The sequence below is a fragment of the Oncorhynchus kisutch genome, unplaced genomic scaffold (assembly GCF_002021735.2).
Source record: "Oncorhynchus kisutch isolate 150728-3 unplaced genomic scaffold, Okis_V2 scaffold2180, whole genome shotgun sequence".
NCBI lineage: Eukaryota > Metazoa > Chordata > Actinopteri > Salmoniformes > Salmonidae > Oncorhynchus > Oncorhynchus kisutch.
Window position 1 is genome coordinate 1 of NW_022264125.1, and position 13,785 is coordinate 13,785.

The following is a 13,785-nucleotide window of genomic DNA, read 5'->3' on the forward strand; positions in this document are numbered from 1 at the left end:
CTTGGGCGTGGCCACCGGTTCTTCCTCAACAACTTCCTTCCTTCCCTCTGAGGATCACCATCCTCCCTCTGTGCTACCTGAAGGACAGACATTCCAATAAGTAATATATTGTCAATGTCAGAGTAGATCTGTGCAGAGGACATCATAAATAGAGCTACAGCCATATCAGAGCTAAGCTGGTGACTTTATAAAGAATGGTACATTTGCTTTACAATATGTAATAGCTTTTTACAAGAAATATCGCTTAGATTGCTTTACCCTATTTTACTTTCCCCCAATATTGTATGAAGTCATTTAGCTTACCTTTTCTTCATCCATTCAAGCTATTTTATATCTCAAAAGCATGTCCTTGTCTGTGTTGGTTACATTCAACTTGAGTTCAGGTCGAGAGTGAGGACAATATTGCAGGCAGGGACTGTAATTTAGGGCTACATGCTACGTCATGGAACGTTAGACCTTTATGACATCACAAATAGTATTTTTAGGAAGAGCGCGGGAAAGGTTACTTGCCCACTCAGTAGGACTAGCTAATATTGAGAGACATTTCCCCGTCAAAAGTTTTCGATTGCCTACCATCGAACATGGTCCTGCCTTTGCAATATTGTCTCTCTTGTGGGTTTACTTAAGTATGACATGTAGACTTACTGTGTCGGATCAAGTTGATCTATCTGTCCTAGTCAGCCTTAGGTTGAACCCAAAATCTTCTGGGAATATTTGTTAATAATATTCATTTCAATATCGTTTTAATATTTCATTTAGTCCCAATCCAATCCTATTGTTGGCTGCCAATCCCCACCAAATATGTCATTGTAGGACATACTGTAGCGGGAGAAAGTGAGAGCTGCAACGCGGACGCGTTCGGTGGCTCCTTCAGTGCAGAGGCAAGCGCGTATTCCAGTGCCACTAAAGCCCGGGCTTGTGAGGCAGTAATATTCTGCAATTGTATTTTGAAGTGCTATTGCTCGAGAATGTGCTCTTCACGGTGGATAGACGACAGACGTAATTTCCGGTCACAACTTGCAGACTTGTTTACGAGTTGCTGTGCGTTTTGTTGCCAACCTATTTTGCTACCTGACAACTTTACGGTTTTTACTTTTTAATTACCGTTTATATTTTTGTTTTTTTCCCCTCAAATTTTTCACTCCGGACGCTTTATCTGGACACGGTTCGTCCAACAGCCGAAGCTAAGTAGTAACATTAACATGATGCCTTCTAATTGCAGTCGCTGTACTCGCCTTACGGCGAGGATAGCTGTGCTACAAGCCCAGCTTCAGACGCAATCGTTAGGCAAGATTGATTTCAGTGTAGGAAAGGATGAAACAGCGTCTGTGCCACCAGTAAGTACAGATAGTAGTATAAATCCCCTGGCACAGTCCCCGCAGCCGGACAACTTTCTCACGGTTTCTGGAAGGAAATGCTGTAGGAATGCTCAACCGGTGTCGCTCATTCAGCCGACAGAAACTTTCAACCGGTTTTCCCCATTAAGCAGCGAGTCAGAGGCCGAGTCTTCTCTGGTCTCTACTCCTCCCGTTACGGGGTCTGAGACGCTGAAGCTTCCCACCATTAGCTCTGACAAATTGAAAACTCTAGTCATTGGCGACTCTATTACCCGCAGTATTAAGACTTAAAACGAATCATCCAGCGATCATACACTGTTTTCCAGGGGGCAGGTCTACCGACGTTAAGGCTAATCTGAAGATGGTGCTGGCTAAAACAGTCGAGTATAGAGATATTTTTATCCACGTCGGCACCAACGATGTTTGGATGAAACAGTCAGAGATCACCAAGCGCAACATAGCTTCTGCGTGTAAATCAGCTAGAAAGATGTGTCGGCATCGAGTAATTGTCTCTGGCCCCCTCCCAGTTAGGGGGAGTGATGAGCTCTACAGCAGTCTCACAACTCAATCGCTGGTTGAAAACTGTTTTCTGCCCCTCCGAAAAGATAGAATTTGTAGATAATTGGCCCTCTTTCTGGGACTCACCCACAAACAGGACCAAGCCTGACCTGCTGAGGAGTGACGGACTCCATCCTAGCTGGAGGGGTGTTCTCATCTTATCTACCAACATAGACAGGGCTCTAACTCATCTAGCTCTACAATGAAATAGGGTGCAGGCCAGGCAGCAGGCTGTTAGCCAGCCTGCCAGCATAGTGGAGTCTGCCACTAGCACAGTCAGTGTAGTCAGCTCAGCTATCACCATTGAGACCGTGTCTGTGCCTCGACCTAGGTTGGGCAAAACTAAACATGGCGGTGTTCACCTTAGCAATCTCACTAGGATAAAGACCACCTCCATTCCTGTCATTATTGAAAGAGATCATGATACCTCATATCTCAAAATAGGGCTACTTAATGTTAGATCCCTTACTTCAAAGGCAATTATAGTCAATGAACTAATCACTGATCATAATCTTGATGTGATTGGCCTGACTGAAACATGGCTTAAGCCTGATGAATTTACTGTGTTAAATGAGGCCTCACCTCCTGGCTACACTAGTGACCATATCCCCCTTGCATCCCGCAAAGGCAGAGGTGTTGCTAACATTTACGATAGCACATTTCAATTTACCCCCCCCAAAAAAAGACGTTTTTGTCTTTTGAGCTTCTAGTCATGAAATCTATGCAGCCTACTCGATCACTTTTCATAGCTACTGTTTACAGGCCTCCTGGGCCATATTCAGCGTTCCTCATTGAGTTCCCTGAATTCCTATCGGACCTTGTAGTCATAGCAGATAATATTCTAATCTTTGGTAACTTTAATATTCACATGGAAAAGTCCACAGACCCACTCCAAAAGGCTTTCGGAGCCATCATCGACTCAGTGGGTTTTGTCCAACATGTCTCTGGACCCACTCACTGTCACAGTCATACTCTGGACCTAGTTTTGTCCCATGGAATAAATGTTGTGGATCTTAATGTTTTTCCTCATAATCCTGGACTATCGGACCACCATTTTATTACGTTTGCAATTGCAACAAATAATCTGCTCAGACCCCAACCAAGGAACATCCAAAGTCGTGCTATAAATTCACAGACAACACAAAGATTCCTTGATGTCCTTCCAGATTCCCTCTGTCTACCCAAGGACGCCAGAGGACAAAAATCAGTTAACCACCTAACTGAGGAACTCAATTTAACCTTGCGCAGTACCCTAGATGCAGTTGCACCCCTAAAAACTAAAAACATTTCTCATAAGAAACTAGCTGCCTGGTACACAGAAAATACCCAAGCTCTGAAGCAAGCTTCCAGAAAATTGGAACGGAAATGGCGCCACACCAAACTGGAAGTCTTCCGACTAGCTTGGAAAGACAGTACCGTGCAGTACCGAAGAGCCCTTACTGCTGCTCGATTATCCTATTTTTCTAACTTAATTGAGGAAAATAAGAACAATCCGAAATTCCTTTTTGATACTGTCGCAAAGCTAACTAAAAAGCAGCATTCCCCAAGAGAGGATGGCTTTCACTTTAGCAGTGATAAATTCATGAACTTCTTTGAGGAAAAGATTATTAGAAAGCAAATTACGGACTCCTCTTTAAATCTGCGTATTCCTTCAAAGCTCAGTTGTCCTGAGTCTGCACAACTCTGCCAGGACCTAGGATCAAGAGAGACTCTCAAGTGTTTTAGTACTATATCTCTTAACACAATGATGAAAATAATCATGGCCTTTAAACCTTCAAGCTGCATACTGGACCCTATTCCAACTAAACTACTGAAAGAGCTGCTTCCTGTGCTTGGCCCTCCTATGTTGAACATAATAAACGTCTCTCTATCCACCGGATGTGTACCAAACTCACTAAAAGGGCAGTAATAAAGCCTCTCTTGAAAAAGCCAAACCTTGACCCAGAAAATATAAAAAACTATCGGCCTATATCGAATCTTCCATTCCTCTCAAAAATGTTAGAAAAGGCTGTGCATCTGTCATCGTGCTCCTAGACCTTAGTGCTGCTTTTGATTCCGTCGATCACCACATTCTTTTGGAGAGATTGGAAACCCAAATTGGTCTACACGGACAAGTTCTGGCCTGGTTTAGATCTTATCTGTCGGAAAGATATCAGTTTGTCTCTGTGAATGGTTTGTCCTCTGACAAATCAACTGTACATTTCGGTGTTCCGTTTTAGGACCACTATTGTTTTCACTATATATTTTACCTCTTTGGGATGTCATTCGAAAACATAATGTTAACTTTCACTGCTATGCGGATGACACACAGCTGTACATTTCAATGAAACATGGTGAAGCCCCAAAATTGCCCTTGCTAGAAGCATGTGTTTCAGACATAAGGAAGTGGATGGCTGCAAACTTTCAACTTTTACATTCGGACAAAACAGAGATGCTTGTTCTAGGTCCCAAGAAACAAAGAGATCTTCTGTTGAATCTGACAATTAATCTTAATGGTTGTACAGTCGTCTCAAATAAAACTGTGAAGGACCTCGGCGTTACTCTGGAACCTGATCTCTCTTTTGAAGAACATATCAAGACCATTTCAAGGACAGCTTTTTTCCATCTACGTAACATTGCAAAAATAAGAAACTTTCTGTCCAAAAATGATGCAGAAAAATGTATCCATGCTTTTGTCACTTCTAGGTTAGACTACTGCAATGCTCTACTTTCCGGCTACCCGGATAAAGCACTAAATAAACTTCAGTTAGTGCTAAATACGGCTGCTAGAATCCTGACTAGAACCAAAGAATTTGATCATATTACTCCAGTGCTAGCCTCCCTACACTGGCTTCCTGTCAAAGCAAGGGCCGATTTCAAGGTTTTACTGCTAACCTACAAACATTACATGGGCTTGCTCCTACCTATCTCTCTGATTTGGTCCTGCCGTACATACCTACACGTACGCTACGGTCACAAGACGCAGGCCCCCTAATTGTCCCTAGAATTTCTAAGCAAACAGCTGGAGGCAGGGCTTTCTCCTATAGAGCTCCATTTTTATGGAATGGTCTGCCTACCCATGTCAGAGACGCAAACTCGGTCACAACCCTTAAGTCTTTACTGAAGACTTATCTCTTCAGTGGGTCATATGATTGAGTGTAGTCTGGCCCAGGAGTGTGAAGGTGAACGGAAAGGCTCTGGAGCAACGAACCGCCCTTGCTGTCTCTGCCTGGCCGGTTCCCCTCTTTCCACCGGGATTCTCTGCCTCTAACCCTATTACAGTGGCTGAGTCACTGGCTTACTGGGGCTCTCTCATGCCGTCCCTGGAAGGGGTGCGTCACCTGAGTGGGTTGATTCACTGATGTGGTCATCCTGTCTGTGTTGGCGCCCCCCCTTGGGTTGTGCAATGGCGGAGATCTTTGTGAGCTATACTCAGCCTTGTCTCAGGATGGTAAGTTGGTGGTTGAAGCTTTCCCTCTAGTGGTGTGGGGGCTGTGCTTTGGAAAAGTGGGTGGGGTTATATCCTTCCTGTTTGGCCCTGTCCAGGGGTGTCCCCGGATGGGGCCACAGTGTCTCCTGACCCCCCCCTGTCTCAGCCTCCAGTATTTATGCTGCAGTAGTTTGTGTCGGGGGGCTAGGGTCAGTTTGTTATATCTGGAGTACTTCTCCTGTCCTATTCGGTGTCATGTGTGAATTTAAGTGTGCTTTCTCTAATTCTCTCTTTCTCTCTCGGAGGACCTGAGCCCTAGGACCATGCCCCAGGACTACCTGATATGATGACTCCTTGCTGTCCCCAGTCCACCTGGCCGTGCTTCTGCTCCAGTTTCAACTGTTCTGCCTTATTATTATTCGACCATGCTGGTCATTTATGAACATTTGAACATCTTGGCCATGTTCTGTTATAATCTCCACCCGGCACAGCCAGAAGAGGACTGGCCACCCCACGTAGCCTGGTTCCTCTCTAGGTTTCTTCCTAGGTTTTGGCCTTTCTAGGGAGTTTTTCCTAGCCACCGTGCTTCTACACCTGCATTGCTTGCTGTTTGGGGTTTTAGGCTGGGTTTCTGTACAGCACTTTGAGATATCAGCTGATGTACGAAGGGCTATATAAATAATTTAGTCTACAACGCTGACAGGCAACACCGTGTCATTTCATTAACTCACTAGAATTACCTTGTCTTCTTCATTCATTTCGATTGCACTTCCTTTCGTGGTGAAATTAGTTTTGATTACTATTAACTTTAATCCACAGAGTTTAAGTGTTTATGTTGCCCACGTCATCATGTGATGCTGTGAGCAAACAATTTATGCCCAGCCTTCCTAGATAGGCCTGGGCTGCATAACACTATGAATCTGGGAAAACATAACACTTAAAAAAAAGTTTTACAGTGCAAAAATAGCGTAGGCCTACTTGTGTACTATTCAAATCCACACTAAAGCCACACCTCTTCACACAGACTTACCCAGATTCACTTCCCTGGTTAATCTGTCATCATGTTTGTGTTCTCCATGGTTAGTCTGTCTCTATGTTTAGTGCACTTTAATATAGCCTGTTTACTTATTTGAATGTTTGATTCTATTGCTTTTTATCCTGCAGATTTTGTTGTGGATTTAAATTGACTTTGGGTGTCTTGAAAATCACTTAAAATAGCACTGTTGTTCTAATCGTCAGATCGCAGGTATTCTGATCTTCACTGTCCATGGTGCTGAATCTGGCTGGGTAGATTAGTCTGAATGCCTACATTTTAAAGGCCCTGTGAAGTCAAAATAATTGTATTTCATATTGTACAACAGCTGATGAAACTAACATTGTAAATGTGTTTTACAAAAATGTGATCGGGGTTGCTTCCTGATAGTTCTGGTTGAAAATACGGAGCATGTTCCTCTGCCCAGGCCTTGCTGACACTTGCCAGATCTTACACTGCCCGGATAGGTATTTTGTGTGTCAGCTAACCACATCATATGTTATAGCAATCTGTCAGTCGATGACACAATGGATGACTTGGCACACAACCATTGGTTGATGCATGCAACACCTGAGCAGGGACACATTCTTTTCACAGCACTTCAATGCAAAGTCATTTTCGTAGAAGGTTTGGAGAGCATTTTCACTAACCCTAACCCTTTTCCTAACCTTAACCTCAGTTTCCTAACCTGCTACGAAAAATTCACTTCGATATTGAAGTGCCATATGAAAAGAGAGTTTCTCACATCTATACAGCACCTTCTAATCAGCAGGTTTGCATGGGAGAGAGTTTTGGCTTTCCATTGCGACATCACCATGTGTAAATTGGTTTATAGACCAACGACAAAGAGAGTGCCAATAACAGCTAGTTTTAATTTCCCCTACACACTGACCACTCCCAGACAGTCCTAGCAAAATTCTTGCTTGAGAAAGTTTTTTTGGCAAAAATACATTTTTGACCATTTTCATTGTAATCTATTACAGTAAGGTACTTAATTGTTACCCAAAAATGATTTGATATTGATATAAAAATGTCTGCTTTGGGCCTTAAACAGATATATTTACATTTTAGAATGTATTTTATCAAGGAAGTAAGTTATACTTGTCTTTTTTAAATCTTACTCTTAGTTGCAAATAATTAATTTGGCTGTGGTTCATTTGATTTTCAGGACAACCCTGTTTGATAACTTATAGTATTATAGTGACTTCTTGTGGTAAAATGTCAAACTCACAACTAAACTCATTAAAATTGAGGTTTTCTTTACCCTGTCTTATCAAACAGTGCAACATTTGACTGATGAAATAGCATTCTTCTAAAATTCTTACACTTCTAGATGCAAAATACAAGTCACTATTCCAATACTGTTTGATTTGCCATTTTTGAAATACTATTTACAAATATGAGTGCAAATGTCTGAGATTGAGACACCAACATTTAACATTTCAGTTAAAAACCCTTTGGATAATTTCAACATTAATTACTTAACATCTTAACACATACACACCATGCAAATATCAATAAACAGAGGAACACATGCTACAAATAGTTAGTGACTACCTACCAGTCAATTAAATTAGATAAATAATATTGTTATAAGAGACAAATTGCCTTTAGACAACATAAATGACTGCATCTGGACACAGGTCAAAACTACTCTGCCAAGCTCAAGTACTCTGTCGAGCTCAAGTTACCAGCTATGTATGGTTTCAACACTTACATTTATTGAGTTACTGAAAAGTATCCGACAAACATTGTTCGAATGTGAAAGTGATCAGGTTTTCTGAAACAGGTGATTTTGTATTGAAGAACCCTGAGATTGTGGACAGTAGGACTTGTGTGAACAGGTGTGAACAGCCTGAAGATAAGGATGTTTTCCTTTCTCTGTGTTTCGAAACTCAGGAACAGTTTGAATGTTTTTTAATTGTAATTTAAACAATGGTATGGATGATTAAGCTGGATCTTTCTCTCTGAATCAGGAGTGCACTTTCATTCTCCCAATTTTTCCAAAAGCCCAATCTGAGCAACCTTTGCTATAAACCCTGTCTTTCCCATTGTTGTTTCAAAAGTGGAAAATGATCAATTCGATAATCACACATAATGGGCATTTCACAGCCAAGACTTTTTGATCCTTCCCATCAAGGCCATGTTGGCCAGTTTAACCTTCACCCGGTCCCTCTCTTCCGGAGTCCTCTTGGATTTGCACTCCACAGTAGAGTCAGTCTCAAAGGAGATGGCTGGGACGTGAGTGAGCAGGTGGCCCCCAGCCTTCTCCTGGGCCATGGGCGTGGGAGTCTGCAGGACCAGCCCGTGCGCCGTGTAGCGCAATATTCCCTTTTTTTGCCACACACATACTCTCTCTCACTATGGACAAATGTTTCGGCTTCTTGTCCAGAGAGGTTTGAGCTTTAGAAGTGGATCTGCAGCAAAAGTAGACCTTTACTGCCATCTACAGGTCAAAGGTCAGACTAGCATTCAGTAAAATGTAAACATGGGCGATCCACAGAAAATGGAAATGTGTGTCTTTCTGTTTGAGAAGTTAAACCAATTAATTCCCTTATAACTGAGTGTCCTGCATCATGTATTATTTTATTGGTTGTAAATTAAATACGGTTTATTTTACAGTACATGTATTTTACACTGAATCATTGATATCTGGTTGAATGTTGGTTGTGGGACATATCTGAAGTACTATGTGTGTGTGTTCAATGAATCACACTGTGTGTGGGTGGGTGGGGGGTGCATGTTCTATACATTATTCAGGACAACATTACTTTGTTTAGCCTACACCGTGACTATGACTGCATAATAAACTAAACTAAATATACTATGTATTTTCTAATCAAATGTGTTAACAGGGCAACACAAAAGAAGACAAAGGCCATCAATTCAATGCAAATATTACTGTATTAGAGGAAATTGTTGTATTAAGCTTGCTTTGAAAACCGTTTGAATGGCTTGGATAGGCCTATGGAGATGGTGGAAAACATCCTGATTAGAAGGGGACGTTTGCGAGGCTTCTCCTGTTGAGAGGTGGAGGGAAGACCCTCTGGGAGTCCAGGATGTGCCACTATGTTGGGCGACAGAAGAGAGAGAGTTGACATGCACTTTCATTTAGAAATGATGTTATATTGTATTCTTAGTTTCAACTCATTATTACTTTCACAAATAAATGAGAACCAGAATCTTGAGATTTGGAAACTATAAATAATTTTACATAAGAGATTACTACCGATAATATATAATGTACTGTATATAGGGTTTAATATTTTTGCAATAGCAGCTTTGTACACCAATATCTCAAACAGTAAATGTCCTGCTGTATGGACTTACATATGATATCTTCAGCAGTAGTCTGGTCTTTGGATTCAGAATGGCGGGAATTCTTCTTGGAATCCTTCTTGTTTCCCATCATGAATGGCTAAAACAAAAACATGTCAAAACAACAGTCACAGCAGAACAATCTCACGGTAATAACGATCACATCTTACACACCAGCACAACAAGATTTATAAATGGTTTTGGAATTAATGGATGGTTTTACATTTTCTCTAAATAACATTGTTTACTCACATTGACACAATTGTTAACTTAAATAAGTGTGATGTACCTTTAAGTCGAATTTCAGTCTGGCAAGCCTTTGTAGGAAAGACAGCTTCCCTCTGGTAGCCTTCACATCTTCAGCCATGAGAAGAGCTTCTGGCCTGGTGGCTTCGAAAGATGTTCTTGAGGCTGCTCTTGATGCCTCGTTACAACTGTGGAGAAGCTCCTTGCTCAATGACTTCACAAGAATCCTATTGAATGTGGAGTCCTGAGTCGACACGGCCAGTTGGAGTATTTTCTCTGAGCCAAACTCCTTCAACAGATGTTTGTAGACGGTGCTGTATACTTTGTGACTCTTCAGGTTCTTGGGATAAGCTTGGGTCTCAGAGCAGCCTGACCATGCACAGAAGGCAGCTATAACTTTTGGAATCAGGTCTTGTGACGTGCGTGTGACGTCAGTTGGGTACAGATCAGTTTGGGTTTGGATTTTTGACAGAAGTCTCACCACTAACATGCTGATGAGGCCGGTGAAGTCATCATCACCGACTAAGTTGTCAGTGGATGGGGTTGAAAGCGAGGCAACATCCGGGCTGGTTGAATTCTGATCACAAACAATGCTCTGAGGTACACCGAAACAACTGATGGTATCCCTTTCCTCAGCATCTATGTTGGCCTCAAAGCCTCGTGCAGCATTGGAGGTCCCACTTGTTGTCATGCTGATGGCGGAGAAAGATGGCAGAGGGTAGGACTTACCACTCAGTAGACTGCCTATATCAGTTACAGTTCCGGTTGGAGATGACCCTCTGCTTTGTGCATCAGAAACCACAGAGTCCATGACCTGGCTTACCATTACTTTGGTAAACAGGCTGACTGTGTCACTAAATGCTGATGTAGAAAAAGAACATGAAATCCTATCTTCAGATACGCTAGCCGGCACACTAACTCCCTGAGCCAAACTCATTGAAGCTGTAGAGGGCACAAGGCTAGGAAGCAAGAGGCGCTTCACAGACTCCTCTGCAAAAAGCTGAACCAGCTTGTAAGCTGTGGGCTTCCCCACCGTCTTGTCATTCCTCTTCAGCTCAGTAAGGACTGTATCGGATGCACTCTTTCCAGCCGCCACTGTCAGAACCAGAGGGGTCAAGTTGCTCTCAGAAATGATGCGGTTGACTTGGTGAGTAAGATCACGTGAGAGAGCACCAATCCTACCCTGAGATATGAGCTCCTCCAGTCTTGCTATTGCAGCTGTTAGATCAGGGTGGAATGCAACCTCCCCTTCTTCCTCTGGATGTACCTCCTTTATGATGGTATCCACTATTGCAGACATGCTTTCCCTGGCATCACACACCAATGTTTTTGGCTTAGTAGATTTGCCCATGTCGATGACTGAGCATCTCACAATGGGCTGAGTAATACACTCTGGTAAATCAGAAGAGATGGGAGTGCCAGGGAGTGAAAATTCCCACTCTGACTTCTTTGATCTGGCAGATGAGGATGACAACGAGGAGGAAGAACGCTGTGGCGCTTGATAGATCAGTTCCTCACCACATTCACTGCTTACCCTTTCAACATCCTTCAGCATCATTCCAACCACATTCTCTATTTGTGAAAGCGCAGTCACCGTTTGGTCAGATTTTGACAGCTCTTTCTGAATTGAAACCAGAATATGGCTGAGGGTCTTTTTGGCTTGAGCCGTTGTTGCTTTGACTTGATTTTGCCATGTAAAATAATTCCTCATCTTTGTCTTCACATTGTGGTAAATAGTCTTTGCAGTTGTCCAGATCTTCTTCTCAGATACTTCCAAACCAGACTGTGAGCCTTTGGGTGTGGCCTCAGTGTACTCTGAGGTTTTCTCATCACTCTGTTGAAGCATAGAGTCTGCCTGCCATAGAGTAGTAGAAGACTCTGTGGGTGGGAAAAGGCTCTTCATGTCATTTGTAATTGATCCAACGATTTCAAAAGCAGTTATATCTGTATGCCTTAAGGAAATTGTTGATTTTGCTGGCAACATCTGAGAATCTGTCTGGCTGGAACTGACTTTGCTGGGAAAGCTACTGACTGATTTGATCAGTATTTTTCGCACTTCGTTGGTAGCGTTCATCTGGAACTCCTCACTGGAGAGTTTCTCAATGACTGAGGCTGGAGTATCTCTCAATCCTTCCACCCATGAAGAACCAGACACAGGCATGTCTTCTAGATAAGACATGACACTGTCCAAAAAGCCACAGACTTCAAGGGAGTTGGAAGAGGAACCCTCTGCAACAGATGATGTGCATTCCAAATCTGCCACCTCTGACCTATACATGGTCACAATCTGGGACAAGACCTCTTTGGTGCAGGGCACCATGTTGGAATCACAGAGAGACAGTAATGGTTGAGAGTTCTCACTTTGGCATTTACGGAGAGAACCAAGTCCTGTTGAGTTGACCACTTGCAGTATTGCCTCACTCTTACTGGTTTCAGGTTGCTCTGGTGTTTTCTCTCCTACAGAGCCAGTTGAATCACATCCATCAGATAAAGAAGATGAACTACGTTCTGATATAGGGGATTCACTCCTACATGGGGAAGGCAAGCTCAGGATTGAAACAGGCAGATCACTGGAGTCAGTATGCTCCAGAAGCACAGCACTGGAGTCAGCTTTTTCCATAAGTTCTTCCCCTTGGACTGGAGCTCCACCCATTCTGAGGAACAATGTCTCCAGCTTTGCCTGAAGTCTCTCGCAGAGTCTACGAGCTGCACGGAAGGGTTTCCGCTTTGTCGTACAGTGTCCCACTTGGGTATCTCTCTGGGTGCTTGTTGGCTGATCTAATTCAGCATACTGCACAATGTCCTTGACATCTTCAACAAAGTTATCAATTATTTTTGATGTCTCAGATTCTACTTTGATCTGTATGAGCTCAGTGGCCGCAGAATCAAGGATCCTGTCAGAAGGGCTAGATGCATTCATCAAGCTTGGAGTGGTACTAAACGAATGAGAAGGTTGAACCATACCAGAGATATCGCTCATTAACCTTCTCACAAGAATTTCACTCACAGCCTTTGAGGCTTTGGTCTTGAACTTCACACTAAACAGAGTGCCAAGATTTTGCATCATTGCTTTGCAAGATGTACATATTATGTTCAGCTCCTCTGGAACAGGAGAGTCTTCAACATCCAGGTGCTCCACTACAAGGTCACTGCCAGATGCCAACATTTTAACTTTCACAGCCACTTCTCGAAAAACCTTAGCCAATTCCGGATCTTCTTTTTCCAATTCACCCACCATCTCTGCGATAACAGTCATCACTTCTTCTGTTGCAGGTGGAATGCATGACTCTAATACAGAGGTAGAGCTCTGGTCCTCTGGGGTGGTGTGATCATCAAAACATTTCTGGACCATGTTGACCATTTGTTCAGCGGCCTGGGTACCAGAAGAAATAGGGGAGGACCGCCCTGAAATGGCTCTGCTGATGGTCGCAGAGAGGGCAGAGTTAAGCTGTTCGACCACCACCTTGATAAGACCAACAGTCAGCTCAGGTGGGCAAGAGGACAGGATATTATGATCAGACAGTTGCTCCTGGACACTTTTGATGATTCTGTCCTCTGTCATTCCCAGGTGGACTTTCACTGAGGTCTGGGAACTTTAAAACGAACAAGCAAAGCATGAAAATTCCTGTCTTAACTTGGCAAATCGGTCAAGCGTTGTAATTTTAGTATTCTAAATATCTACATGTCCTTTTGATCGCTTTACATGCTCATTAATTTGAATATGCTCAAAGGCTGATACATTACATTTTGTACTACATCAGATAGAGTAAATTGCATTGGCTATCTGATGAAGGGAATATTGCACTACACTTTTATGATACAGATACATTTTGCATTCGGTAGCATAGCACAACTGTATTTTTTTTTTCAAATGCCAAATGTAC

General features: G+C 42.8%; 1 protein-coding gene across 1 annotated transcript; it reads right to left on the minus strand.

The window, feature by feature from the left end:
- Window positions 1-8,902: 8,902 nt before the first annotated feature.
- On the minus strand, window positions 8,903-13,664 carry LOC116369373 (uncharacterized). The gene is made up of 3 exons (XM_031819471.1): window positions 9,945-13,664; window positions 9,668-9,755; window positions 8,903-9,404 (listed from the first exon to the last, which is right to left on the minus strand). The coding sequence occupies exons 1-3, from the start codon at window positions 13,461-13,463 to the stop codon at window positions 9,262-9,264; spliced, it is 3,750 nt and encodes a 1,249-aa protein (XP_031675331.1). The 5' UTR covers window positions 13,464-13,664; the 3' UTR covers window positions 8,903-9,261.
- Between the last annotated feature and the right edge of the window lie 121 nt (window positions 13,665-13,785).

What these genes read in the sequence shown, in the direction of transcription:
- LOC116369373 (XM_031819471.1), bottom strand. Translation starts at nt 13,463, where the DNA reads ATGACAGAGGACAGAATCATCAAAAGTGTCCAGGAGCAACTGTCTGAT. An exon ending in GACTGAAATTCGACTTAAAG is followed by an intron (nt 9,756 to 9,944) that starts GTACATCACACT and finishes TTTTTGTTTTAG; the next exon opens with CCATTCATGATGGGAAACAA. An exon ending in TACTGCTGAAGATATCATAT is followed by an intron (nt 9,405 to 9,667) that starts GTAAGTCCATAC and finishes CGCCCAACATAG; the next exon opens with TGGCACATCCTGGACTCCCA.